At 37.0% G+C, this 27,242-nt stretch overlaps 1 protein-coding gene across 1 annotated transcript in view; it reads left to right on the forward strand.

Moving 5' to 3' along the window:
* Positions 1–16,993, forward strand: part of MTNR1A (melatonin receptor 1A) — a 31,307-nt gene extending 14,314 nt beyond the window's left edge. The window contains exon 3 of the mRNA XM_038559197.1: positions 13,202–16,993. Within this exon, the coding sequence (XP_038415125.1) occupies positions 13,202–14,070 (869 nt within the window). The 3' untranslated portion in view covers positions 14,071–16,993. The remainder of the gene's footprint in view (positions 1–13,201) is intronic.
* Positions 16,994–27,242: the final 10,249 nt, after the last annotated feature.

The raw sequence follows: 27,242 nt of genomic DNA on the forward strand, positions 1-27,242 counted from the left end.
AAATTTCTGTAGAGTCTCTGGACCTTGTTCTGCTCATTCTTTATTAGTATCCTTGAGAAATGATAATTGGAATATTTGAGGTGAATACTAACGTCTTTATAAGGTGGTTTGAATTTCCTTCCTTTTCCTAAGGAGTTTTAAGTTGCCTGGCTGACAGAAATGCCCTATTTTCTAAAAAGGAAATACACACACTGTCAGGATTTTCTATGCTACCAGAGGCAATGAACTGCTTTTATTATTTTTTAAAGATTTATGTATTTATCGACAGAGAGAGAGAGAGAGAGAGAGTGCAAACAAGCAGGCAGGGGAAGGGGGAGGGGGAGACGAAGAAAGAATCTCAAGCAGACTCCTCACTGAGTGTGGAGCCCAACACAGGGCTCTATCCCAGGAACCTGAGATCATGACCTGAGCTGAAATCAAGAGTCAGATGCTCTATTGATGGAGTCACTCAGGTACCCCAATTAATTGCTTTTAGAGAAGTAATTGTTCATGCTCAGAACTCTGCATGGTATCACCAGAATCATGCCCTCTCTGAAAGAGGCTAAAGATGCTTCCTCAATCAGCATCCTAAGTTTCTCACCTTTCTCACATGGCTGGCTTGGCTAACCAAATTGACCTAGTATGTGATGACGCTATGTGACATCTCAAGAAATTTCAGTGAAATTCAGTGATGCTGCAATTGGGGAATAAAATGCTGGATTTTCTGGCTGAGATGCTCTAAGATTTATTCTTCTACAGAGCCATCCACTTTTGGCAATGACACTGAAGGCTTTAGTCTTAGAAAAAGGGAAAAGTAAAAGAAAAACAAATCTTGGTGCTGAATATTATTCAGGCTACTTAGGTTGGATTTGAGTGGTGGAGCATCTGGCTTGAAAGGATGCTTACCCGCTCTGATATTGGAGTGCTTTTGGAGCTTACTGGATTGAATATTCATTTAAATAAATATTTATTGCATACCTACAGTATGAGACAGAATAGAAATTGTCAGCAAATTCTTGCTGGTTTGTCAAAATCCAAGACAGCGTGTGAAACTTGTGTGCAACATGGGTCTTCCTTTCAAAGAGATTACTTTCAATCAAGGCACTTAAAATTCTTTTATTTTCAAATAAAAATAAGATGGGACATACAAAGAAACATGTTTATAAGTGCAAAAAATTTTCAAGAGAAATCTAAAGGTGGTTGGTAGATGGGAGCTGAAGTCTGAAGTACTCATGCTTTAAAAGATACTTCCTAACTGACAGATGGTAACTAAGCTCATCATGGAGAGCTTTTTGTGATATACATGAATGCTGAGCCATACGCTCTGCACCTGAAACTAATAAAATATTGTATGTCCACTATACTTCAATTAAAAATTTAAAATAATTTTAAAAAATTTAAAATAATAAAAGGGAGGCTGGGTGACTCAGTTGGTCATGTGTCTGCCTTCAGCTCAGGTCATGATCCCAGGGTCCTGGGATGGAGCCCCTGCATTGGAGTTCCTGCTCCATGGGAAGCCTACTTCTCCCTCTCCTCTTTCCCTCCCCACTGCTTATATGCTCTCTTGTGTGCACTCTCTCTTAAATAAATAAATAAATAAATAAATAAATAAATAAATAAAATCAGATCTTTAAAAAGAATACTTAAAAAGTTATTTGTAGTGTAGCTAAAACTTGAATTAAAACTACACAAATAAAAGATGTTAGTATTAACATCAGGATGAAAGAATAGGTAATAAATAGGGAAATATTTAGAGAGAGCTACTTAACACATGGGGTATAATCAAGGAAAGAACTTCAAAATAATTATTAATAATGGAGACAAAGCATAGCTATTTTCAAATAATCCATTGGCTCCCTATCTTTTGAAGAAGGTAATACAGCCTGGAAAAATACCTGTCGGAGAAGGTTTGAGAACCAGTCTACTAACTTAAATTTTAAAACATTTAAAAATTTTCATTTTTACTTTTAAAAAAAATAGTTATTTATTTCAGAGAGAGGAAAGAACAAGCATGAGCAGGGGGAGGGGCAGAGGGACAAGCAGACTCCCCACCTAGCAGAGAGCTTGACCCGGGGCTCCATCCCAGGACCCTGAGATCATGACCTGAGCCCAAGGCAGATGCTTAACCGACTGAGCCACCCAGGTGCCCCGTTCCACATTAGTTTTTTGAAAAGTCTGTTTATAAAACAGGTATATTACATATATACAGTTGTTCTACACACATATATAGTTGTTTTATACACAACACTTTATATATGAAACATTCCTTATCTGTGGAAAAATTAGTTCTATTATAGATTCAATTTGGGGGGATGATGTGTTCCCTTTGAAGAATGTAGGCTCTGGAACCAAATGATCAGGTATGAAATTCTGGCTCTGCCATCCAATGGATGTGACCTTGGGCAAATTACTTGTTTAATTTCCTCACTTTCAAATTTAGGACAATACTAACGCTGTGAGGATTATGGGATTGCTAAACTTAAAGTTTCATTGTGCTTTAAATATAACACTCTGGGAAACACAATAAATTCTTTGTTATTCAGTACTTGGGTAGAATTAAGATCGGTGAATATATTTTTATTTCTAAGGTAGAGTACAAGTTTAACCTTTAGTATTTACATTCTAAATTCCAAAAAATAGAGTCAAATTTTGAATCGCTAAAATGAACTTTATGAGAATCTTAATTTATACTTTTGTAGTGTTGACTTTTATTTCATTTCTTCTCCCATTTAACTTTAGTGTATAAATAGGACAATACTATGATTATACCTCTTTAAATAATGACAGTAATTGTGTTTCAGAATTTAGCGATTTAGAGCTCTTGTCTGATAAAATAGAAATATCATTGGGCGCCATTAATTTGCTTATATAAGCTGAGATTTCAACAAGTTCTCCAAGATTAAGGAAAGTGTATAAGGAAATAAAGACTACTATCTCAAAATAGAGTTAACATAGTTTTTCTTTAAAGATTTTATTTATTTGAGAGAAAGCAAGCAAGAGAGTAAGCATGAGTGGGGTAGGAGGGGCAGAGGAAGAGGGAGCAGCAGATTCTCTCATATATATACATGTTATATAATATGTAATATATATATAATCTATAAAATTTAGATGTAATATATACAATGTATAATAATATAAGATGCTATATTATTACATTATATATTATATTATATAATCATATAAAGTATATAATAAAATATATTACTGTTACATTAGTATAATTAATAGAATTCCATATATATTTATTATAATGTATACATGATATATTACATATATATATAGAATATACATTTATATACACACACGCACACTGCTTCTTTATCCATTCATCAATTGATGGACACTTAGGCTCTTTCATATCTTGGTTATTGTAAATAATGCTGCTATAAACATAAGGGTGTGTGTATTCCTTTGAATTAGTGTCTTTGTTTTGGGAGTAATTCCCAGTAGTGCAATTGCTGGATCGTAGGGTAATTCTACTTTTAATTTTTTGAGGAAACTCCACCTGGTTTTCCATAGTGGCTGCACGGGTTTGCATTCCCACCAATAGCGCCTGAGGGTTCCTTTTTCTCCACATCCTCACCAACACCCTACAGGGTAGGGCACGTGCACAGCTCTAACAAAATTTGCTGGAGCCCTCTGCAGAAGCTACGGGTATGAGCAGCCCTCCTCCTGCAGGTGGCTCAGTGCTCGTGTGGTGGTGGGGCAGGGGAATGCTCTGAAACCAGTAGGAACAGATCTGTCTCCCATTTGCCACCATGTTGCACCTACAGCTGTGGCTATGTTGCCTCTCCGTGCAGGTGGCTGTCTCTTGAAGGGTGGCCACCTGCTTCTGCATTTTGGACCTTCCTAGCCTTTCAGATGCAGCAGCTTCTCCATATTTAGTTGAGGAGTGTGTTTGGCCCGGCATCAGGTCGCTCTCTGCTTTACTGACTTGGCTGTGGAGGGTATCTAGTCGTAAATGTGGGATGGGGTGAGCCAGGGTCCTCCTACCCTACCACCTTCCCACGCTCCCTGTAGACATGGGTAGTTTGTGTTTAGCTTATAGATGAAAGGCTGAATCACTCCGGCTGTAAAGTGGATATTTACATATTACAAACGTCTCCCTAAACCCCCTTCTGAAAGAATAACCGGATCTAGAAAATGAGGAGAATTCCTGGCAGGATTTTACACTTTTAAAAATTGATGGAAAACTGGACTAGGGCAAGAGGGTTATGTGTGTTACTTATGATATACGGACGTTTTCTTAGCCTCTCTCACTGCACCTATGCGACAGTTACAGGACAGTCAAGACAACCCATCAATCAATTGTGTTTACAGTATTAGGGAGTCACCACCAAGCTAAGGAATAGGACACCTTAGGGAAGACACCGTGAGACACAGAGATGGAAGAGCCAGAGGGGCGAGCGGGGTCAAGGAGGCAAGAGAGCAAGGTTCTTAGATGTGATCAGGGACCATAGTACCTTCCACTAGCCACATGGGGCGTTCGGGTATGGACAGGTGCTGCGTGAACAGGGAATTCTATTTCAGGTCTTTAAGGGGGATGAAGGCTGAGAGAAGGCTCAGAAAGAATGCTCCTGATGCCTGGAGAGGAGTTTCAGCAATGTGGTGTGGGTAGAACCAGATATTATAGGAAGGGGAATTTAAAAAGTGGGAAGGAAACAGAGGGACAACCTTGTCTGTTATGCTTGAAGGGAGAGGAAAGGGCTGATAGCCAGAAGGACAGGACAAAAGGAGGGGATTCACCAAGGGAGAGCTCTGCAAGGTGACAGGGACTAGGGGAGGAGCCCTTGCCCAGAGAGATGCTGCCTCTGCAGGGGCTATCTGACCAGGGGAGAAGCCTCCTGTGAAGCACGAAATGTGGTTTCCATCATGGCAGAAGAGAAGGAATGGGTATTTATCCAAAGCCAAACGTGTTCTCTGCACTGTCTCAAATCCTCACCGTGGTCATTAGTACCTTGACTTAGTACCAATTAAGAGACTGAGGCTCTGGGAAGCTATGACTTACCCCAGGTCCTGTAGCAAGTGTCATGGCCAGGATCTGAATGCAATTGTGTTTGTTTCTAAACTTTCGGTCTGCATCACCTCTAGTAACCTGAAAAGACAAGTTTCTCAAATATAGTCCTTTGAAATCAAAGAATGTAAAACATTGCCTGTGAGCTTTGATGTGTAGATTCTTCTTAAAGCCAGACTTAGATCTGAGTCTATGGATTTGCCATGTCAAATGAATGAAAAATGTTTTCGAGAGTAGCCAATGTGTATTTTCTCCTGTTTAAACTGATCTTTACCTCTTGGATGTTAGGTACAGTGAGGGATTTATTTATTTATTTATTTATTTATTTATTTATTTATTTATTTATTTATATTATTAGAGAGAGCATGCAAACACGTGTTAGTGGTGGTGGGCGGTACAGGTAGAGGGAGAGATAGACTCTTAAGCAAGTTCCACGGTGAGCGCAGAGCCCTCATGAGCCTGAGATCAATGACCTGAGCCAAAGTCAAGAGGCAGATGCTTACCCGACTGAGGCACCCATGTGCCATGGTTTTATTAAATTATGAACAATAATTCAATGGGTCTAGAGACTTGCTTTCCAAATTCAAGTCCTTAAATGAAAGAAGGAATGAACCTGTTGAAAAAACCCACATCCTGGTGAATAAGAGCAAAAAAGCAACTGATTTCTACTTTTGTATGAGTGCAGTTTAGGGACTTAAGGGTACATTAGTTCATCCAGCAAACCATTCCTGAGCACCTACTATATGCAGGCACTGTGCTGTCAAGGTCCTGGACCTCAAGAGGTCTTAGAGGGAGACAGACTTCTATGCACATGGGTGGAGTCACATGCTGATTTGATGTTGGAAGCACGCATATGCATAGCAAGGATGAAAAGCAAAACCGAAAAGCATTTAAGTCTGGAACTTCTACCTAATATGGATGGTTTGTTTGTTTCTGTGAAATAGCATAGTAAGTAGTTCCTCTTTTTTTTTCTAATACGTGGGTGACTTCTTTAGAAAACCACCTAACCTCATCACAGAGCCGAAGGTCCACCTTAGGTTGTGCAGAAATAGAACCTGAAAGGGAGTTGGCAGGTTCGCTACTCATGCTTTATTGAGGGAGTGCTCTCAGGAGGAACCTGCCATGGGTGAGGGAAGCTGCCTGGGGCAGGGAAAGAGTCAAGCAAGGATGGGGCCTCGGGGGAAGCCTAGACTTGGCCCAGTCCAACAAGTGGAGGCCCCTGGGTGTAAATCCCACTGCAAAGTTGCAACCATTAAAGGTGAAGGGACTGGCCTTCTGTATTCCATTGTTCATTAGTCATTTACTGTCTACTCAACTGAGGGCAATTCTCTGGAGAAGGAGGCAGCTGCAAGTAATTGGGAGCACCCAACACTCCTCAAAATTCCAGGAATAAGTGTACCAGCCTGGCAGAGGGCACTTGGAAAAGGTATTGGTAGCATCTACTCCAAGGCCTATGACACACACAGGATGTGAGGAACCATCCAGAGACCAGCTTGCCGTAAGAATCGGCCTCTCAGCCGGAGTTTTGAGGGGAGTCCCCACAAGGAAATAGTTTCTCTGGTGAAATCATTGCATAGATTTGAGTGTTAACCAAATCAGGAACAAGATAGCTAGGGCCATAGAAGCCTGTGGATGAAGACAAACTCAAGGCCCAAACTTTGTACAATGTTCGATGGGGAGACAGATTTCTTGCCTCTCAAGGTGACTCAAGCCTTCCTTCCTAAAGCTCCAGCATGTTGGCATTCCTGCCCAAATTGTGATGCTTCATTTTCCACTGGCTTTAATACCAGGGTATGGCAGTACTGAGGAGTTCCAGGGGAAGGAGCTCCCGCATTACGGACACACACACATCCTTGCTCCAACTGTGTAGTAACAACCCATTTTCCCTTGATAATCAGGATCAATCACCCCACTTGGGACAGAGACCCCATTCTTAGTCTATTGATTTTCTGGAATGAGGAGTCCAAAGTAGCCAGATGACAGTCTCAACTTCCAGTTTAAGGAAACCACTATTCTGTCTCTCGGTGGAATAGTTCTCTCTTGGGAACCAAGACTTTAGAACAACAGAAACTAAAGTTGTGGGGACAGGAAGAAAATGTTTTGCTAGGGTGTCACTAGAATAATTATGAGACAGAAAATGACCATTACCACCCTTGATTTTCTGATCTATGAATTCAGTCACTGATTTAGAACACACACTATACCTGGGGGACATTACCTTAGGCCCATTCAGCTGCTCCTGAAACTAAACCTTCATAAGCCATTCTACCACAATGTCTTGTTTCATTTGCTGTAAATTGAGTTCCTCAGTCAGAAGCAATGCTTTTATCATAAAGACAAAGGCATCTTGCAGCTCTATGGATGTCAGATTGGTGAATAATTAAGGTCCGGAAAGGCAAATCCATATCCAGAATATGCTTCTATTCCACTGAGAACAAAGAACTCTCCCTTTGATGATGGAAGTGGTCCAATGTAATCATCTGACCACCACTGTCTGGCTGATATTCCTGGGGACTGGTGCCATATCAGTGTCGGTCTTTGTCGTTGACAGGTTGGGCATTCAGTAGGACAGCAGTGGCTAAAAGCAGATCATTTTCATGAGTTCTATGTTGCCGGGCCCATTAGCAACTTCTATTTCTGGTGCATGATAACGTTGTGAGCTTACTGGTCAGGGACAGTGGTGGCTGAAGAAACATTAATGTCCACAGGTTATGTCATCAAGATCCTCTCCTGAAAAAACAAACCAAACCAAAACAAGAACAGGTCTTCTTCTGCTGAGGTTGCTTGAGCCAGATTTTGTCTATGCCACTTCTATTCAATGCTGTGAGTGCCAACTTTATGATTTAGTGGGTCAGACAATACACTGTCCATAAGGGATCTTTCCAATCACACCGTCACCTAATAGTCCGTGGTCAAGTTTTCAGAAGCTGCTAAGCCTGAAAGTAGCAAGTTAAAAACTGTTTCTCGAAAAACTAGAATTCTAGTCTGCAAAGGTATGTAGCAATCCTCAGGGTCTGTAGTTACAAGTCACTCATATGTGTGCTTCTTACTAAAGGAGCCTTATGTGCTCCACATCTACCACAAACAATCCTAACACCATGGATTCAGATGAGTCAAATGGCAAAACAGCTTCAGAGTCTTTTCTTATTCTGGCCTCCACTCAAAACTGCCTGCTTTTTGGGTTAGTTGGCAAATGGAATGGGGTAGCATGTCAAAATTAGGTGTGTGTCTGTGTGGTAGGAGGGTGATGGTAGGAGGGTGGTAGGAGGGTGATGCGCCAATTTATTCTTCACCTTGGAAGGCGAATACAGGTGATAATTTTTTAAAAATATTTTTATTTATTTATTCATAGAGATACACACAGAGAGAGACAGAGACATAGGCAGAAGGAGAAGCAGGCTCCATGCAGGGAGCCAGATGTGGGACTCGATCCCCAAACTGGGATCACACCCTGAGGTAAAGGCAAACAGATGTTCAACCGCTGAGCCACCCAGGTGTCCCGAGTACAGGTGATAACTTGAGTAACTTTTTTTTGCCACTGCATGCCATGAACTACCAATGTCCCCTTTACTACTGGACATAAGATTTTTAGTATCTTTAAATCTAATGTTATTAGAGAAGCAATTCCAGGAAACCCAGAACCATTACAGAGAAACCCTCCTTAAGGTTCCTAGTCTACTTCTAGTACCAAATTCTGTATCAGTCAGGGTTCAATCAGTCTGAGAACAAAATCAGTTGAGCAATTACGAGAGGTGATTAAACAATCCAGTTGAAACTGTTGCTTCTGTGTCTGGTGCTAGGACCTTGTATCAGCCAGGGGTCTTCAGAGAAACAGGAGGAATAGAATATATTTATATTCTAGTAATATATTAGTATATATCCTATTTAGGGAATGGCATGTTCCATATGTAGCAGTATGTGTATGTGTGTGTGTATATATATAAATTGAATATATATAGAGAGAATAATAGAATATATTCTGTTAGTATGTTAGTATATATTCTGTTCAGAGAGTAGTATATTCTATTAGTATATTAATATATCTATTTTTTTTATTAAAGATTTATTTATTTATTTATTTATTCAGAGAGAGCGAGAGAGAGGCAGAGACACAGACAGAGGGAGAAGCAGGCTCCATGCAGGGAGCCTGACATGGGACTCGATCCCGGGTCTCCAGGATCACAGCCCGGGCCAAATGGGTAATATATCTATATTAATTAATATAAATATATTAATTAATATAGATATATTATATCTATTATATTAATATATTATCTATTATCTATCTATCTATCTATCTATCTATCTATCTATCTATCTATCTATCAATCACTTACTACATTTATTATGAAGAATTGAGTCACTTGGCTATGGATGCTGAGAAGTTCCTCCATCTACCATGTGCATTTTAGAGAGCCAGGAAGGCTGGTGCAGTTCTGGTCTGAGTCCAAAGACCTGAGGACCAGGAGCACCTATGTGTCAGTCCCAGTCCACGTAGTGAGGCAGAAGAGAGTGAGTTCCCCTTTCCTTCAACTTTTTTGTCTTATTCTAGCCTTTAATGGATTAGATAATGCCCACCCACACTGAGGAAGACATGGATTTTATCTAGCCTAATCAAATGCTAATTTCCTCTGGAAACACACTCACAGACACACCTAGAAATAATGTTTAACCAGCTCTCTGAGCATCCCATGACCTGGTCATGTTGACACACAAAACTAACCATCACAAGCCTAAAGTCCACAGAGAAGGCAGCTGAGAATAAAAGATAGATGCCAAGAGGGAAAGCAAGGAGAGCCTTGGAGGAAGGGATGGGACCCAGGAGGATGAACTGAAGTCCTGTCAGTCTCTCACTTTCCCCAAGGCAGGGGGGAGCTCAGAGAAGGAGAAGGAGCTGCACGCTGTACCCCCACCATCACTGCGGCCAGCAGATAGGAATCAAAGAGCCAGAGAGAGTCACTGCGGTACCTTCAGAGCGCAGAGCACACTTTCACCTCTTATATCTCATGCAGCTTGACCTCTGGTCGGGGAACATGACCCTGGAGCCCTGCATTCCAATGCCCTTTCAGCTTTGTCCATAAAGTGTAATACCACTCTACATTTTGCTTAAAGATATAAGTATTCCAGGTCTTAATGGAGGGGGAGAAAGAGGTCTCAGATGGGCACTGTCCTCATGGAGTTAAGAGCTTGAGGTGAGGAAAAGATGGTGAGAAGAGAAATACTTGTAAACAGAGAAGCAATGGCACCTTGCTTTGGCCAGTGGCAGAGGGAAGTCCCAGGACTAGTTCTGAATGAAGCAGTTGAGACAAGACAGCTTTTCATCTGTCTAGTAACCGCTTTTATTCATACCCGTGCTATATTTCACTTACAATTTAAGGTTTTGTTCACCAAAATGAATGTTTGCTCAGCATCTTATAGTTTGCCTGTGTCTTTACTCAGTGTGAGACGCTCAGCTGTATCTTCTTGTTACCAGTGTGGCTTTGTTACCAGTATATCTCCAACTGCTTTTCCCTTCCCCTCATTCTGGTTCTAAGATGCTTTTTTAGAATTATGCCTGAAGAGGCTCTAAGCCAGGGCCTGCCTGGCCAGAGGTCCCAATATCCAACCCTTACTTATTTCTGGCCACAGGAACTTTCTTAGGGAAATGCACTGAGAGACATTAACAAATAAACAGCGTTGTTGCAGTCTTGCATTAATTGTATGACTTCATCCAACTTAACCCCATATTTCTGTTTTCATCATCTCTAAAAAGTAGGAATTATCCTGTGTGATCACTAATATTCCTCTCAATCTTAACATCCTATGCATCAATAATTCCTCTGCAGTAAGGACGGGAAGTAAATCCAACAGAAAAGGAATTGCTAGCCATTTACTGAAATTATTTTAAATTTCAGAATGTATTGCTGTGCTGTTTGAATGGAGTGTTGGATGTCCGTAAAAATGCATAGATTGCTATCTGGAGGTACATAGAGCTGAGATGGGAGAGATGATCTTATAATATATATATAATCATGATAATTTAATCCATTCCTCCTCTTCCGCACCACATATACACTCTACATACACCTAGCAAATGTGATAAACCTTCCAGCTGAGCTACCTGATAGCCACACTTGCATAGGGTCTATAGCTTAACATTTTTTTCTTGAAACACTTGTAAAAGGGGATTAGTTCAAGGAAAACTAAACTAATGATTTAATTAATATAATGACTTGAACAAAAAAAAAGCAGCATAATTGCCATAAACTAAATGGAGTAGAGAATTAAATCTATGAAAGAAATCTATGACAGTGTTTATTATCTTATTTTTAAGCTCTTTAAAAATAAATCTATTTATGTCAGGTTGTCATCATGATGTTCTGGGTAAAAATGGACTGCTTCGATGACAATCTGTAGCTGAATTTCATATATTATACACATTTTTAAAGTATTATACATTTTGAGTTAAAAATTCATTAAAACAAGCCCACTTTGGAATTTAAATATTTCATTGGTGATTGAAATTGTTCTGTGGGGAAAAATAAATTTGTTTTTATTGCTTTAATTTGGCCTTGTGTAACCAGTTTTCAAATAAATTGTTTTTACAACAATTTATCTGAAATTCCTACCTAAATGACAAAACCTTGCCTTTTTTTAGCCACAGCTTCTATTTTATTTCACTTCTTTGCAATTTTTGGAGGGCTGTAGAATAAAATTAATCAGATAGGGACCTCAAGTACAAAGGTTGTTTTATTGCAGATTTTGGGAGGTGACAATTTAACAACTGCCATCAAACATTTGAGCAAAAGTCACAACTGGGTACTACTATACAAGATCTGATTACAAAGAGGACATATTCTTAGGGTATTATAGTATAGAAATATAGGAAAATTAAGTTTATAAATAAATACAATAAAAGATGAAATATATGGTCACTCTGTCTGGAATATTCCTAACCACTTCTTTCCAGCTCATTCCATTCCTTGCTGCCTCTTTTTCTGCACATACTCTTATTATTCTTCCTTCTCTCTCTTTTAATTTTGTTTTTCTAAGCTTGAGAATCATAGGATCCCTGGTCTGTTCATTCCTATTTATCCAGCTTATTTGATACACTTAATAAGGTTTTGTTGAATGAAATTTATTACAGTTGAATCTAACTGAAGTGGAATAAAGTGATTTAGAAGCCCATGAAAGAGGAAGGTCGTCCATGTTGTTGGGCAAATAAGAAAGGCTTGGGGCATTTCCATTTAAGATGGATTTGGGAAAGTGGGTAGCATTTTAAAAATTAGAGAGAGGAGCCATTCAAGGCAGAAGGAATAGTAAGAAACAAAGGCAAATGAGCTACAAAAAGTAAAGAACATGGTTGCAGAGTATCTTACAAAATTCAACTAGAGTTTTTGTTTTTATACTTTCAAATATGTTATTATATTAACATAGAAAATATTTAGGGTTTAATTTTTATACCTTAAGTTCTTTATGAAATCTAGAAGTATTTCTACCTTTTCCTTTGGATTGAGATGAGAATACCAACAACATTAATTGACCACTTATCATGTGATAGATACTGCTCAGCACTTGACATGGATTCCCTCAATCTGTCCTCATCAAAGCCTTATGAAGAGGCTACTATCATTATCCCCATCTTGTAGAAGAGGAAATTGACACTTGGTGAGATTATATAACTTGTCCCAGTTAGACAACTAGGAAGGGGTGAAGTCAATATTTTAACTCAGAAAGTTGATGAAAGAACCTTTTTTCTTTTAACTCTTGTACTATGGTTCAAGGATTCACTGCTCTCCAAGGACAGCAACCAAAATTGTTTGAAAAACAAGAGTTGTGAACATGGAATATGCCTTGTTTTAGGCATATTGTAGGATTTTGTGAACAGTGGAATTGATTTGATGAGGTCAACAGTGGACTTGCTTCCTGATAAAAATGGCTTCCATTTCAGTTATAATATGGCAGTAGCTTCGATGCCAGGTTAACTAAGTTGCAGAAATAGCTCTTAAAAAAACAAAACAGCGGGATGAGCACTAGGTGTTATTCTGTATGTTGGCAAATTGAACACCAATAAAAAAAATTTATTATTAAAAAAATAAAAATAAAAAAACAAAACAAAACAAAACAAAAACAAAACAAAACAAAACAAAAAAACAAAACTGAAAGAAAACCAAAGAAATCCCTATAAAACTGGTGATAACCTGTGCTTTCTAAACCTTTCTCCTTTAGGAAATATATTTGTGGTGAGCCTTGCAGTTGCAGACCTGGTGGTGGCTGTTTATCCATATCCCCTGGTGCTGACATCTATATTTAACAATGGATGGAATCTGGGCTATCTGCACTGCCAAATCAGTGGCTTCGTGATGGGCCTGAGTGTCATCGGCTCCATATTCAATATCACTGGAATTGCCATTAACCGCTATTGCTACATCTGCCACAGTCTCAAGTATGACAAGCTGTACAGTAACAAGAATTCCCTCTGCTACGTGTTCCTGATATGGATGCTGACGCTGGTGGCAGTCATGCCCAACTTGCGCACTGGAACCCTGCAATATGACCCAAGGATCTACTCCTGCACATTCGCACAGTCTATCAGTTCAGCATACACGATAGCTGTAGTGGTTTTCCATTTCATAGTTCCTATGACCATAGTCATCTTCTGTTACCTGAGAATATGGATCCTGGTTCTTCAGGTCAGACGGAGGGTGAAACCTGACAGTAAACCCAAAATGAAACCACAGGACTTCAGGAATTTTGTCACCATGTTTGTGGTTTTTGTACTTTTTGCCATTTGCTGGGCTCCTCTAAATTTTATTGGTCTCGCTGTGGCTTCAAACCCTGACAGCATGGGACCCAGGATCCCAGAGTGGCTATTTGTGGCCAGTTACTATATGGCATATTTCAACAGCTGTCTCAATGCAATTATATATGGACTACTGAATCAAAATTTCAGAAAGGAATACAGAAGGATTATAGTCTCACTGTGTACAGCCAGAATGTTCTTTGTGGATAGTTCTAATGATGTAGCACATAGGGTTAACTGCAAACCCTCTCCATTAATGACCAACAATAACCTAATAAAAGTGGACTCTGTTTAAAATATAAAGCACTTCTGGCAAGATATATGCACCACTCAAGATTTTACTCACTTTCATGTTTGCTTCCTTCTTGACAGATGCCTAGACACACAAAGTAGTGGAGAAAACTTGCACTTCTAAGAGGTTGCCTCTAGTTTATTGAACTGCTATGCTATCAGCCTTTTGAATAAGTCTCTAATTCTGCTTATGAAGAGAAATACAGAACATAAAGAGTTACACGTTAATTTGAAAATAAGGTTCAGGGATAGGGGTGTGGGGCAGTAATTTTAAATAAAAATGCTAAATATATTTGAGTGGAGAAAGAGTATGCAAACTTTTCTTTTGTTGCAAATGAATGTCACAAAGTAATTGCTTTTTTCCTCCACTTTTTGAAGATTTCTTGTCAGAAAACAAATGTGTCATAGTTGTAAACAAGCAAATGGAACAAAAAGAGAAAAGTGGAATGACTGATTCATTAAATAGGAAAAGGCTGAAAGTGAATCAGGGACTACCTCGACGTAACAGCAACAACCACAACAAAGTTTTCCCTTGGCAGTAGGTAGCATTGGGTAACTACAGTCATGATCATGAATATGGTCTCTATTAAAAGGTGTACATTCAACTAGATAAAGAGCTAGCTACATGAAGGAACTCTTTTTCAGATGTCAATAGCCATAGTATTTGAAAACAAGAACAAAATATAAAACTCTATTTGACTTTATTAGACATTTGCTTTATTATTTTGTCATGGAATATCATTATTCATGTTACTTACAAGCTGTTTTGAACTGATCTCTGTTGATTATGAAGTCATCTAATCAATTTAATTAAAATTGACAAGGAATCAAAGAGCTGTATACAGTGCTGAATTTGTCTTATATTAATCATCTATTTGGGCAAGTAAATATCTAAACTAGAAGGTTCTTATTTTATTTTTTTAAATTTTATTTATTTATTCATGAGAGACACACAGAGAGAGGTAGAGACATAGGGAGAGGGAGAACCAGGTTCCCTGTGGGGAGCCCAATGCAGGACTCAATCTCAGGACTCCGGGATCATGGCACGGATCAAAGGCAGATAGGTAAAACAAAACAAAACAAAACAAAACAAAAAACAAAGGCAGGTAGGTGCTCAACCATTGAGCCACTCAGGTGCCCTGATAGTTCTTTTATAGATATTTCAAAGAAATATTCTTTAATAATTCATTTCAGCATTTGATTGCCCTAATAATCCGAAAAGTCTAGGAAAAAATGCACAGGTAACTATGGTTTCATAAACTATGGCTCTAGTTTATCCCAAAAAGCTATTTAGGACAACACTGTCAGGTTTGTTACCTGAAGGAGGGCTTCACAGGAAATTAGAGCCATGGCTTCTTGTGTTTTAAAGTTTTTCAACAAAACTATTACATAGTAGAAAGAGTTAGTGATTTGCCAACTGTATACATAAAACAAAAAATGATCTGGATATATTTGCTAAATACCTCTATAGCTAGATAATCAGAATCTCCTTGGAAATGCTATCAATTGTTATAAAATATTCCTGTGATAACTGTTTCCATCAAGCATATTTAGGAAACACTAAATTATGGTTCGTGGTGAGGAGTGTAGGGGTGTGTATTTGTGTGTGTAAGTTATCTCTAAAACTTTACCCATTAAATCATTTATGTGTAACGTTCTAGTCAGAACCAACACTAAATAGTAAGGACAATTTTTAAACTTGTGTTCCAAATTTCAGATAACTGAACCTTAAAAATATTAACCATGGTACTTAAACTCTTTTTAAAATATAGGACACTTTTATTTTGTCCCTGGGGATAAACTACTATGTAGCCTATTAACTGTATATTCCTTTGCTCCTTATAGAATTTTGCTTCTTAGTTTATACAATAGCAAAAATACTAAATAGAAACTGTGCCCTTTAAAAATTGTCTGCATAGTAGAGTATCTCACCTTAAAATCAGATATGTAACTTAACATCTTAAAATGTTTTTCTTTGCTACATCAGAAGACTAACTAGTTAAAATATTGACAATGAAAATGCAACTCATAAAGACCAGAGTCAAAGTTTCATATTTCCTCTAATGGAATCTCACTGTAGAAACTTTATAAACATTTAAAATATTATCACTGGCTTTCTCACTATAATATCAATAAGTAGGATGTCCTTAGCTAACTGTTTTTTGCCTCTGAAAAATTCAAATATGTGATCAGTTGTGCCTGGTTTTCCAGTGTACAAACAATTTTGTAGACTGAAATATTAACTCTTTTTAGGCTACAAGATAACTATTTATCAAATGGACTGTTGTTTAGTACAAATTGGTATGTGAATAGCATGGCCAAAGATGTGCTGCATTATTCAAGGAAGCTAACTCATGAAGTTTGCTGTGTTGTGTTAATCAGCTATAAACCTCTATTAAATTAAACCTCTTTAATCTATCAGAGTTATTATCAATGTAATAATTTTATAGTCTTCCTTCTATTTGGAGTACCAGTGGTGATGTGAGTGAGGGTTAGAAATGAAAAGAAATAAAATTTTGAGTGGCACATTTACAAATTTTATGCATATTTTTACTTGCTTATAGCTTGCGTTTCACTGCATAGTCTGGAGGCTGTGTGAGGCTGAAAATAGTACCAATATTAATATTAGGGGGAGATGCCTTTTTTCCAAAGCACTGTGGAATCTGAAACTCTGGATAGGCCAAATCTACACAAAACTGTTTGATTTGTAACAAGGATAGCAAAACATCTCATTGTCTTTTCTAAGATCAATTGCTAGAATTATGTGCAGTTATTAGCATTATGCAATTCAAGTTCCTATTTTAATATCCAATTGAAATGGATAGACCAAAGATTTTGAACATTCTGATTTAAGTAAATCATTGGAATATTACGACTGGAAGGACTGCCTCAATTCTATTCTTTTATGAAAAATTTAAATCATGTAGGATTCTTCTTCTTCTTTTTTTTTTTTTTTTTTGCTACCAGAGAATGTCACTTCTAAACATATTCTATTTTTTATACCTGTTGGAAGAGATTAATTTGGGACATATTGCCTATATGTTATTATGTAAGCTACATAATCACATAAAACATGATTTTATTTGTTTAAGACTAATAAGTACTACAGATTGAGGGGAGGGAGGAATAATTTCAGTTTGTCTACTCTACTATATATTTCATTACCAAATATTTATGTTTGAATCATTTCCATGTATAAATACGACTTTTTTCCTGACAAGACAGAAGAAACTACCAGATTTTAAATATTCTGGCAAGTAATATGAGAGGTTAACCAATTTTACATATTAAATTCATAATTGCTCCTTGAGTAAACACATTCGGCCTGAATGTTATGTAATGAATAATAATTTTGACCATTTTTTGGACTGTCTCTGATGCATCATCAAATATTTCACTGTGAGTAAGCAAACACATTTGGCATAAAACAGGTACATTTCAAGTCAGTTTAAATTACAAGATTATTATATTTGAGAAATGCCTGAGCATAAGCAGTCTTTTCTTTTTAAAAATAATTTTTAAAATTTATTTTTCCCACTTTTTACTTTTCCCTAATTTTGTGCTTGAAAAAAGGAATCTCCACTAAAAAAAATTTTATCTTGTACAGTACAAAAAGTGCTATGTTCTCCACAATGGTAACACAAGCTTTCCTATATTGATCACAACTTTTGTAAATATCCTAAAACTGTGTTGTGAAAATTTAGAGAAGAAAAGAAAGCGGTTTTCATCATATTCAATATTTATGTTGCTGATAAGTGAGTACTTATTTTAGCAGAGGTCTTTGAAACACCAAAGACTGAATGTAAAGTAGATTTGTAAGATATAGGGAAAGGCCCAAATGGTGAGATACTTAATCAAAATCTTAGTGTACATATTATGTAACAGTAACAAACAGAGTAAAAATCCAGTAACAAACTAAATGGGTACCAGGAGATTGTCTGGTATTTATAAAATTTAGAGGAGTGTGATCTTAGCTGTGCCAAAGTCTTGAAATGTTGGGACATATAATTATTTTAGAATCATAAGCCTTAATCATATTTTGTAATATTTACCATCTCTAGAACAGAAACATTTTAAATTAATAAAAGCAATTACTTATCAATATTTTTTTCCATTAAAGAGCCTAACATGGGAGAACAATTTTGTGTATGGGTGCCTGTGTGTACTTATACATATTGTGTATTTTCGCCAATAAGCTGCTTTTTGTGTCATCTTTAATGTTGATGGTCTTCAAGACCATGAATAGCATCCACAGCTTTAAAGAATCAAAGGCTGTTTAGATGTTGTGCTACATTGTAAGTAATAATGGTCTGACCCTAGGAAACAGTTTATTACAAGGACACATTTCTGTGTTTTGATGACAAAAAGTCTATGATTAATATGCCCATTTCAAAACCAAGTGATTACTGTTGCTTTTAGATATTAGATACTGATCCTCTCTTTTCTTGTGGTAATCAGGTCTCTAATTTCTGATAGAACTGTGACTTCCCAGTGAGTGATGCAAATATATCTGATTTATTAACATAGAGTAAAAAGTAGTTTTGTTTGGAATGGAAAAATGAATTGTACTTTCTATTCCCATAATGATTTCAACAAATCTCTAAGAACTCTTAAGTATTAGTGCCTAGAAGCTATGATATCTTCGCTGACTCTGTGACTATTGAGCTAGAGAATAAGTGTTTAGATAATTCAAAATAGTTAAATATGAGGGAAACAACCACAGCATGCCCAGCTGCACACCCTGGCTGCATTGACATGCAGGCACCAGCCACCACAGCACTTCACGGAATCCAGCATAGGACTAGTGGCCTAGCAGTATTTTGCTAACACCAACTTCCCTGCTCCGAAGTTCCCCAGTGGCATGCCCCCCGCCCAAGAGCTAGCCTGCTTGGGTCCCACTAACAGAGAGCAAGCACAGCCCATAACAGCCAGAGAGTCAGTGCAGATGACTTCAAGGAAAGGAAAAGTGACTCAGATACAACAGTAGTGCATAAAGAACACATAAAATATGCTCCTGAAGGGCCAGAGTCTGGTGAACAGAGGCACTGCACTACAGCGCACTTCAGGACCTCTTCTTCGTAAAGTCACTACTTGCAAGAGCAGAAGACACAGCTGACTTTCTTAACACAAAAAACAGACACAGAGGGGCAGACAAAATGAGAAGATAGAGAAGTTTATCCCAAATGCATGAACAGGACAAGGCCATGGCCAGATATCTAAACAAAACAGATATAAGTACATGCTTGATAAATAAAGATGTCAAAGCAATGAGCATAAGAATATTCACTGGACTTGAGGAAAGAGTGGACTACATGAGTGAGACCTTTAAAACAGAGATAAGGAATAACATAGTGGAGATGAAGGATACAATAAATGAAATGAGAAACACACTTGATAGAATGGACAGCAGGATGCAAGAAGCAGAGGAATGAATTAGCGACTTAGAAGACAAAATAGTGAAAAGTAACAAGCTGAACAAAAGAGAAATAAGAATTATGCAAAATGAGGGCTTAAGGAAGTCAATAATTCTATCAAATGTAGTAACTTTCATTGTAAGGAGTCAGAAGAAGAAGAAGGAAGAAGAAGGAAGGAAGGAAGGAAGGAAGGAAGGAAGGAAGGAAGGAAGGAAGGAAGGAAGGAAGGAAGGAAGGAAGGAAAGAGAAAGAAGAAAGAAAAGAAAGAAAGAAAGAAAGAAAGAAAGAAAGAAAGAAAGAAAGAAAGAAGAAAGAAAGAAAATGGGACAGAAAATTTATTTGAAGAATTAATAGCTGAAAATTTATCTAATCTGGGGAAGGAAACAGACATCCAGATCTAGGAGGCACAGAGAACTCCCACCAAAATCAACAAAAGCAGACAGACACCAAAATGTACTGCAATTATATTTATAAATACAGTGATAAAAAATTTTAAAGTAGCAAAGAAGTTGAGTCAATAAAAAAAAAAAAAAAAAACTCCCAGCAAACTAAAGTCCAGGACCAGATAACTTCACAGAGGAATTATACCAAACATTTAAAGAAGAGTTAATATCTACTACAGAACTAATACCTTAAATTATTCCAAAAAATAAAAAAGGAAGGAAAACTTCCAAAATCATTGTTTGAGGCCAGCATTATCTTGATACCAAAATCAGACAAAAACTCCACTAAAAAAAAAAAAAAAAACAAAAACCAAAACCAAACAAACAAACAAAAACTACTGGCCAATATTTCTGATGAACACAGATGCAAAAATCCTCAATAAAATACTAGCAAACTGAATTCAATACTTTTTTAAAAAAAATCGTTCACCATGATCAAGTGGAATTTCTTCCTGGGTTGTAAGTTGGTTCAATATTCTCAAATCAAACAACATGATACATCACATCAACAGGAAAAAGGATAAGGATCATATGAGCATTTTCATAGACGCAGAAAAGGCATTTGACAAAGTACAACATCCACTTATGATAAAAACCATTTACAAAGTAGTTTTAAAGGGAATATACCTTAACATAATAAAGTCCATCTACGAGAAACCCATCACTATCATCATCCTTAATGGAGAAAACGTAAGAGCTTTTCCCCTAAGGTCCTCTTATCTGACTCTCATCACTTTTATTCAACACAGTACTGGAAGTCCCAGCCACAGCAATCAGACAACATAAAGAAAAAAAAAAATCAAAATTGGTAAGGAAGAAGTAAATCTTTCACTATTTCCAGATGACATGGTACTATATATAGAAAACCCTAAAGTCTCCACCAAGAAGCTGCTGGAACTGATAAACTAATTCAAGTAAAGTGTCGGTATACAAAAATCAACCAGAAACTGGTTACATTTCTATACATTAATAATGAAGCAGCAGAGAGAGAAATTAAGAAAATCCCATTTATGGTTGCACCCAAAATAATAAGATACCTGGGAATAAACCTAACTAAAGAGGTTAAAGACTTGTACCCTGAAAACTATAGAATGCTAATGAAAGACATTAAAGATGACACTAAGAAATGGAAAGACATTCCATACTCATGAATGGGAAGAACAAATGTTGTTAAAGTGTCTATACTAACCAGAGCAATCTGCACATTTAATGCAATCCCTATAAAAGTACCCACAGCATTTTTCACAGAGCTAGAAGAAACAATCCTAAAATTTGTATGGAACCACAAAGGACTCCGAATAGCCAAAGCAATCTTGAAAAAGAGAAGTAAAGCTTGAGGCATCAAAACAGTATGGTAGTGGAACAAAAATAGACACATAGATCAATAGAACAGCAGAGAAAACTCAGAAATAAGCCAACAATTGTATGGTTAAGTAATTTTCAACAAAATAGGAAGGAATATCCAATGCAAAAACGACAGTCTCTTCAACAAATGGTGTTGGGAAAACTGGACAGCTACATGCAAAAGAATGGACCATTTTCTTATTCTATACACAAAAATAAATTCAAAATGGATTAAAGACCTAGATGTGAGACCTCAAGCCATAAAAATCCTAGAAGAGAACAGAGGCAGCAAATCTTTTCTAGATTTGTGTCCTGAAGCAAGGGAAGCAAAAGCAAAAATAAACCATTGCAACTACGTCAAAATAAAAAGCTTCTGTACAGCTAAGGAAGCAAACAGTAAAACTAAAAGGCAACATATGGAATGGGAGAAGACATTTGCCAATGACATACCTGATAGAGGATTAGTATCCAAAATATATAAAGAACTTAAAAAACTCAACACTCAAAAACCAAATATCCAATCTAAAAATCAGCAGAAGACATGAACAGACATTTCTCCAAAGAAGACATCCAGATGACCAACAGGCACGTGAAAAGATGCTCATCATCACTTGCCATCAGGAAAATGCAAATCAAAACCACAGATACAAATTCACACCTGTCAGAATGGCTAAAGTCAACAACACAAGAAACAACAGGTGTTGGCAAGGATGTGGAGAGAAAAGAACCCTCTTGAACTATGGGTGGGAATGCAAAGTAGTGCAGCCACCATGGAAAACTCAAAAAGTTAAAAAGTAGAACTACCTTATGATCCAGCAATTGCACTACTGGGTATTTTCTCAAAGAATATCAGAACACTAATTCAAAGGGATACGTGCACCCCTATGATTATAGCAGCATTTACAATAGCCAAGATATGGAAGCAGCCCTAGTGTCCATCAACTGAAGAATGGATAAAGAGTGGTATATGTATGTATGTATGTATATTCCATTACATGTGTAATATTCCATTATATATGTATATACATACATATACATTACACATATATACACGTGTGTATGTATGTGTATATGCGTATATATGTGAACATATATATTATATATGTATATATGCACAATGGAATATTAGTCAGCCATACAAAGGAATGAAATCTTGCCATTTGCAATGAAATGGACGGAGCTAGAGAGTATAACACCAAGCAAAATAAGTCAGAGAAAGACAAATACCATATGATTTTACTTATATGTGGAATTTAAGAAACAAAGCAAACAAGCAAAAGAAAAATAAAACAGTGAGGAAGACAAACCAAGAAGCAGACTTTTAATTATAAAGAACAGATGGTTACCAGAGGGTGTAGGGTGGGGGGGGATGGGTGAAATAAGTGAAGGGGATTAAGGAATATAGCTGTTGTGATGAGCACAGGGCAGTGTGTGGAAGTGAATTACTGTATTGTACACCTGAAACTAACAACACTATATGTTATGTAACTGGAATTAAAATCGAACTTAAAAAAAGATAAAAAATAATCTTTTTTAAAGCTAAGCATAAGACATTAATCTGAGTCCTGACATTGTTTTATGCTTTTAACTGTTTTCTTGCAGCTTGGATAAATTTGAATTAAAACCTGTGGAGCCTACTTTTTCAAAAGGCAGTTTGTTTTTGCATTTTTTGAAAAAATTAGCCCATGATATCATATAGTTGCATTTTTTTTTTACTTTGTTTACGCATGTCTATACCTTGTTACTGCTGAAGTTGAACTTTAATGGGATCTTTGCTTGTATGTATCTGTTCTAATAATTGTGCTCTATGTGAGTATGTGTATATGTACATATGTAAAGATGACTATGATTTCTTGTCGTTATCTTTAAGATGGTTAGTTCGTTTTCCTGTTATTTGGCGATAAGTAAATAGTGTTTAAGGATGGGGAGTGGTTTGATAATTAAGTTATACACCTGTTTATGCACAATAGGCTTTTTTTTCTGCTTTGAGCATTTTTCTCAGCAGAAATTAGTACGTGTTCAAGTATCATATATTTATATATTCTTATCCATCATGGAGGGGATTAATTTAATTGAACATTGTTTGGTCTAGCTTGGAAGATGCAACCAACAAATTCTATCCTATTCCAAATGTGTTGCACTATTTAGCAAATGCATTTCTGTAAAAAGCTTTTTTTAAAAAAATGGAAAAGCTTTTTTTTTCCTTGAGTTGTTTATTTTATAAAGGGATAATTATAAAGGGATTATCCTTTGTATAAAGGGATAATCAGAACACGGGAGTATATCACATTTATTTTTTTGTTAAACAGTGATTAATTGTGTTAACTGTGTCTTCAGTTGATGGACACTGATTTCTTAATCAGTATGTGAACATGGGCTGAGTTCCTTTCTTTTTCCAACCTTTGTTGAAGGCAAGATAGCTCATATTCTTGACCATTTAATATGATCATTGAAGGAAGCTTAGAGGCCATGTTTCAGTCAATCTCTTCATTTTGTAGACAATAATCATGAAATTCATTAAAAATTAATTGTCTTGCTCATGATCTACAAAGAGTTCGAGTTGACACTGAGCCATGAGCTCCTGGATTCACTGAATATTTAGGAATTATTGGGCACCTATTATGTTCTAGAAACTGTGCTACGTACTAGGGAAGAAGTGATGAATATTACAGTATTTGCTCTCCTAAGTTCTCACCATGTCATAGGAAGGTCATGGTAACATATAATTAGTAAGTAGTACAGCAGCTAACATCATAAAAAGACAACTAGGTGATAGTACACAACACTGTTTGTGAAGTAGTCTTGTCTTCCAAAAACTCAAAACTGAATCTGATGTAACTAGAAATTATCAGGAAATATAAAGAACAGGTGCACATATTAACATCACGGGAAGCAACCAGCAAACTTCAAACTATACTAAAATCTACAGAAGAAAAAAATACCTTTTCTAACAAATAATTGAAAGAAAAAAAGATATAGGGGGAACCTAAATATTAAAAGAAACTTAAGAGACATATCAACCACTTGTAATATTTGTTTGAAATGACCTATAATTTAAAAAATTATATATTACAAAATTAAAAGGCAAACACTAAATACTGACAATATTAAAATATCGTTATTAGTTTTTAAAGGATGTGATAATGGTGTTTTAAGTTAAAACAAAAAGCAATGTCTTTCAGAGATACATAATAAAGTATTTGCACACAGAGTGATATATCCGTAATTTATTTTAGAGTAATCAGAATGCAGAGGTGAGAAGGTGAGTGGGCTCACAGAAGAAACACAATTTACCTCGAGTTGTTTATTTATAAAGGGATAATCAGAACACGGGAGTATATCACATTTATTTCTTTCTTAAACAGTGATTAATTGTGTTAACTGTGTCTCAAAACCCCACTGTTCTTGAAAAGTCATTAAATTGATAAAATATATTTCCACTATTTTTGATGGGGAAATTAATGTCTCATTTCAACCCAAGATACCAAGATAGTTCAAGGATTCATATTAATTAAGAGTATTAAATGAATCTAGATCCAAGTACAATTATTCATTTGTTCACCAGTCTTGGAAGTGTTTCAGATTTATTAGTGCAATATTTGTTATTACTTTTGCTACTAGTAGCTGCACTTCTTGGTTTGTTAGTTTCTGTGAAAAGATCTTTATTTTTTTAAGGACCATCATAATTTTAAAAATGGTTCAATTTATTTCCCATTTTTAAAAGTTTTTTTTCCTTGTTAGATTTATATATGTACTTATCAGTTCCCATAAGCTAATCTTAATAGGAACTCTTAAATTTAATAGACTTTATACTCTTTTTACCCTCTCCAGAAGTAGATAAAAAATACACAAATGAGTTTTATCAGAAAATGCTTCAGGTTCACACAACATTCTAGTTTCATTGAACTCACAGGTAAGCATAAGCTAGGGACCTTGGAGGTGGCTCCTCTCTGCAGAATGTAAATCATCTTCCCAGGGGCTGAGCCCTGCACAGAGCTCTCAGTTTGGGTACAAAAATCCATCCTCAAATACAGAACTGGCAGCTGCTTCAAGTAGGGGTCAAAAGTGCATACAGATATACCTGTGAGTAAAACCCCTGCATAGAAAATAAACCTAGAATGAACCTCTAAGAATTGATAGTTGCTCATGCTAAGCAATTTTTGCAGGTGCTGTGTGATTCTTCAGATATAAGATGTACAGACGGCTGTTTTCTTTTGTGAGTTTCTTGTCTGCTAACTGAAACGGCCACATCAAAAGTTGGCTTTGGAGGCATAAATTTTTTGGATCTTTAGAGTTTTTGCAACTGCTTCCTTCAGTGCATTTGAAGGAGTCACTGATGGAAGGGAATGCAATCTATAATATGGAGAAAGACAACTAAAAGTTAAATGCCAATTAAAAGCCAACTGTCAAAGCCAGAGGATTCCTTGGCAGTATATTAAGACTCTCACCTCTTTTAGCTGGAAGACAGAAAAACAGTTAGGATCAGGTTTAGGAATTAATTTTGCAAGTAGTAGAGCTTTAGAGGAGGTGGGATTCTCAGCCCCCATAACTTGTTATGCCAAGGCTGGGACTAAGATTTAGAAGGGGTGGGACACAAACTATGATGGGGAAATCTAGGTCAGTCCATTCAAATATCTGGAATCTCCAGCATATCAGTCACTGATTGCTATGTGACAAATTCCTCCAAAATGTACAGGCATAAGGCAACACACTTGTTAGCTCAGTTTCTGTGGGTCAGTAGTTCTGGTCTTCAGCTGGGCTGGTCAAAGCATGGTCTGGGTTAGGGTCTCTCTCATGACTACAATTAGGTGTCCCCTGAGGATGTGATCGTCTCAGGGACTGACTGGAGAAAACATTCACTTCTGAGCTTGAACAGTTGGTAAGATTTCTGTGATCTGTTTGAACTGATGGCCTCAGTCCCTCATTAGCTCTTGTCTGGAGGCTGCCTTTAGTTCCTTGTCATGTGTGCCTTTTTCATAGAGAAGCTCACAAGAGAACAAGCAAGTGAACAGCACCAGGAGGGAGAAGGGACACTGGAAAAGGTCATGGTCTTTTATGATCTCATTTCCAAAGTGACATCCCAACACTCTGGCTGCACGCTGTTTATTAGAGGCAAGTCACTAGGTCCTGCCAACATTTGACATAGGTGATTACAAAAGGGCATGAATACCAGGGGGTAGGGATACTGGAAGCCATTTTTGAAGCTGCTTATTACACCCAGATCCCCTAAATCCACTAGAAATGATCACTCTTCATGTTCAAGTCTACGTTCCTCCCTTGCCTGAAGGTGATGCAGGAGCCTCTGCTTCACAAGACAACAATGCCCTACTGAGGATCTGCCCTCATCTTCTCTCCTGGCCACATGACTTACAATTAAAGTTAAAACATACCAAAAGTAGGCTAGGAAAATTCTAGGAATAATAAAAGAGAAAAGAGACTATATCCCCCCCCAAAAAAAACTGTAGGGCAGTTTGCTGAAATATGGGCAAAAACCAGGGAGTACACGTGGATCTTGAGGTTGCTGTTTCAGGGGACCTGAAATGTTAAGTTGTAGAAACGATTTCTTATCAACATGAAAACATCCTCTTCTTTTCCTGGGTGAACATTTAATACTTTGGCAAAGACCAAGGAGATGATGCTAACTGGTTGGTAGTGTGGCTCTTGGAAGCTTGAAGAAAGTGATAGCTCATACTAAGCATGAGATGGAATGTGCAAATATTCTCTGCAAATGCTGTGAGAAGGTATGAGAGGATTCAGAGAATGGGTACAGAGTGGCCATATTGTTGGGCAGAAAGCCACCAGATGATCATGCCCCATGAGACTGCCTGAAGCAAACTTCCTTTTTTTTTTTAAATTTTTTTTATTTTTTAATTTATTTTATTTTTTATTGGTGTTCAATTTACTAACATACAGAATAACCCCCAGTGTGAAGCAAACTTCCTATACCAAAGCTGTAAGTAGAAAGTCACCGGTGA

The sequence above is a fragment of the Canis lupus genome, chromosome 16, assembly GCF_011100685.1.
Source record: "Canis lupus familiaris isolate Mischka breed German Shepherd chromosome 16, alternate assembly UU_Cfam_GSD_1.0, whole genome shotgun sequence".
Classification (NCBI taxonomy): domain Eukaryota; kingdom Metazoa; phylum Chordata; class Mammalia; order Carnivora; family Canidae; genus Canis; species Canis lupus.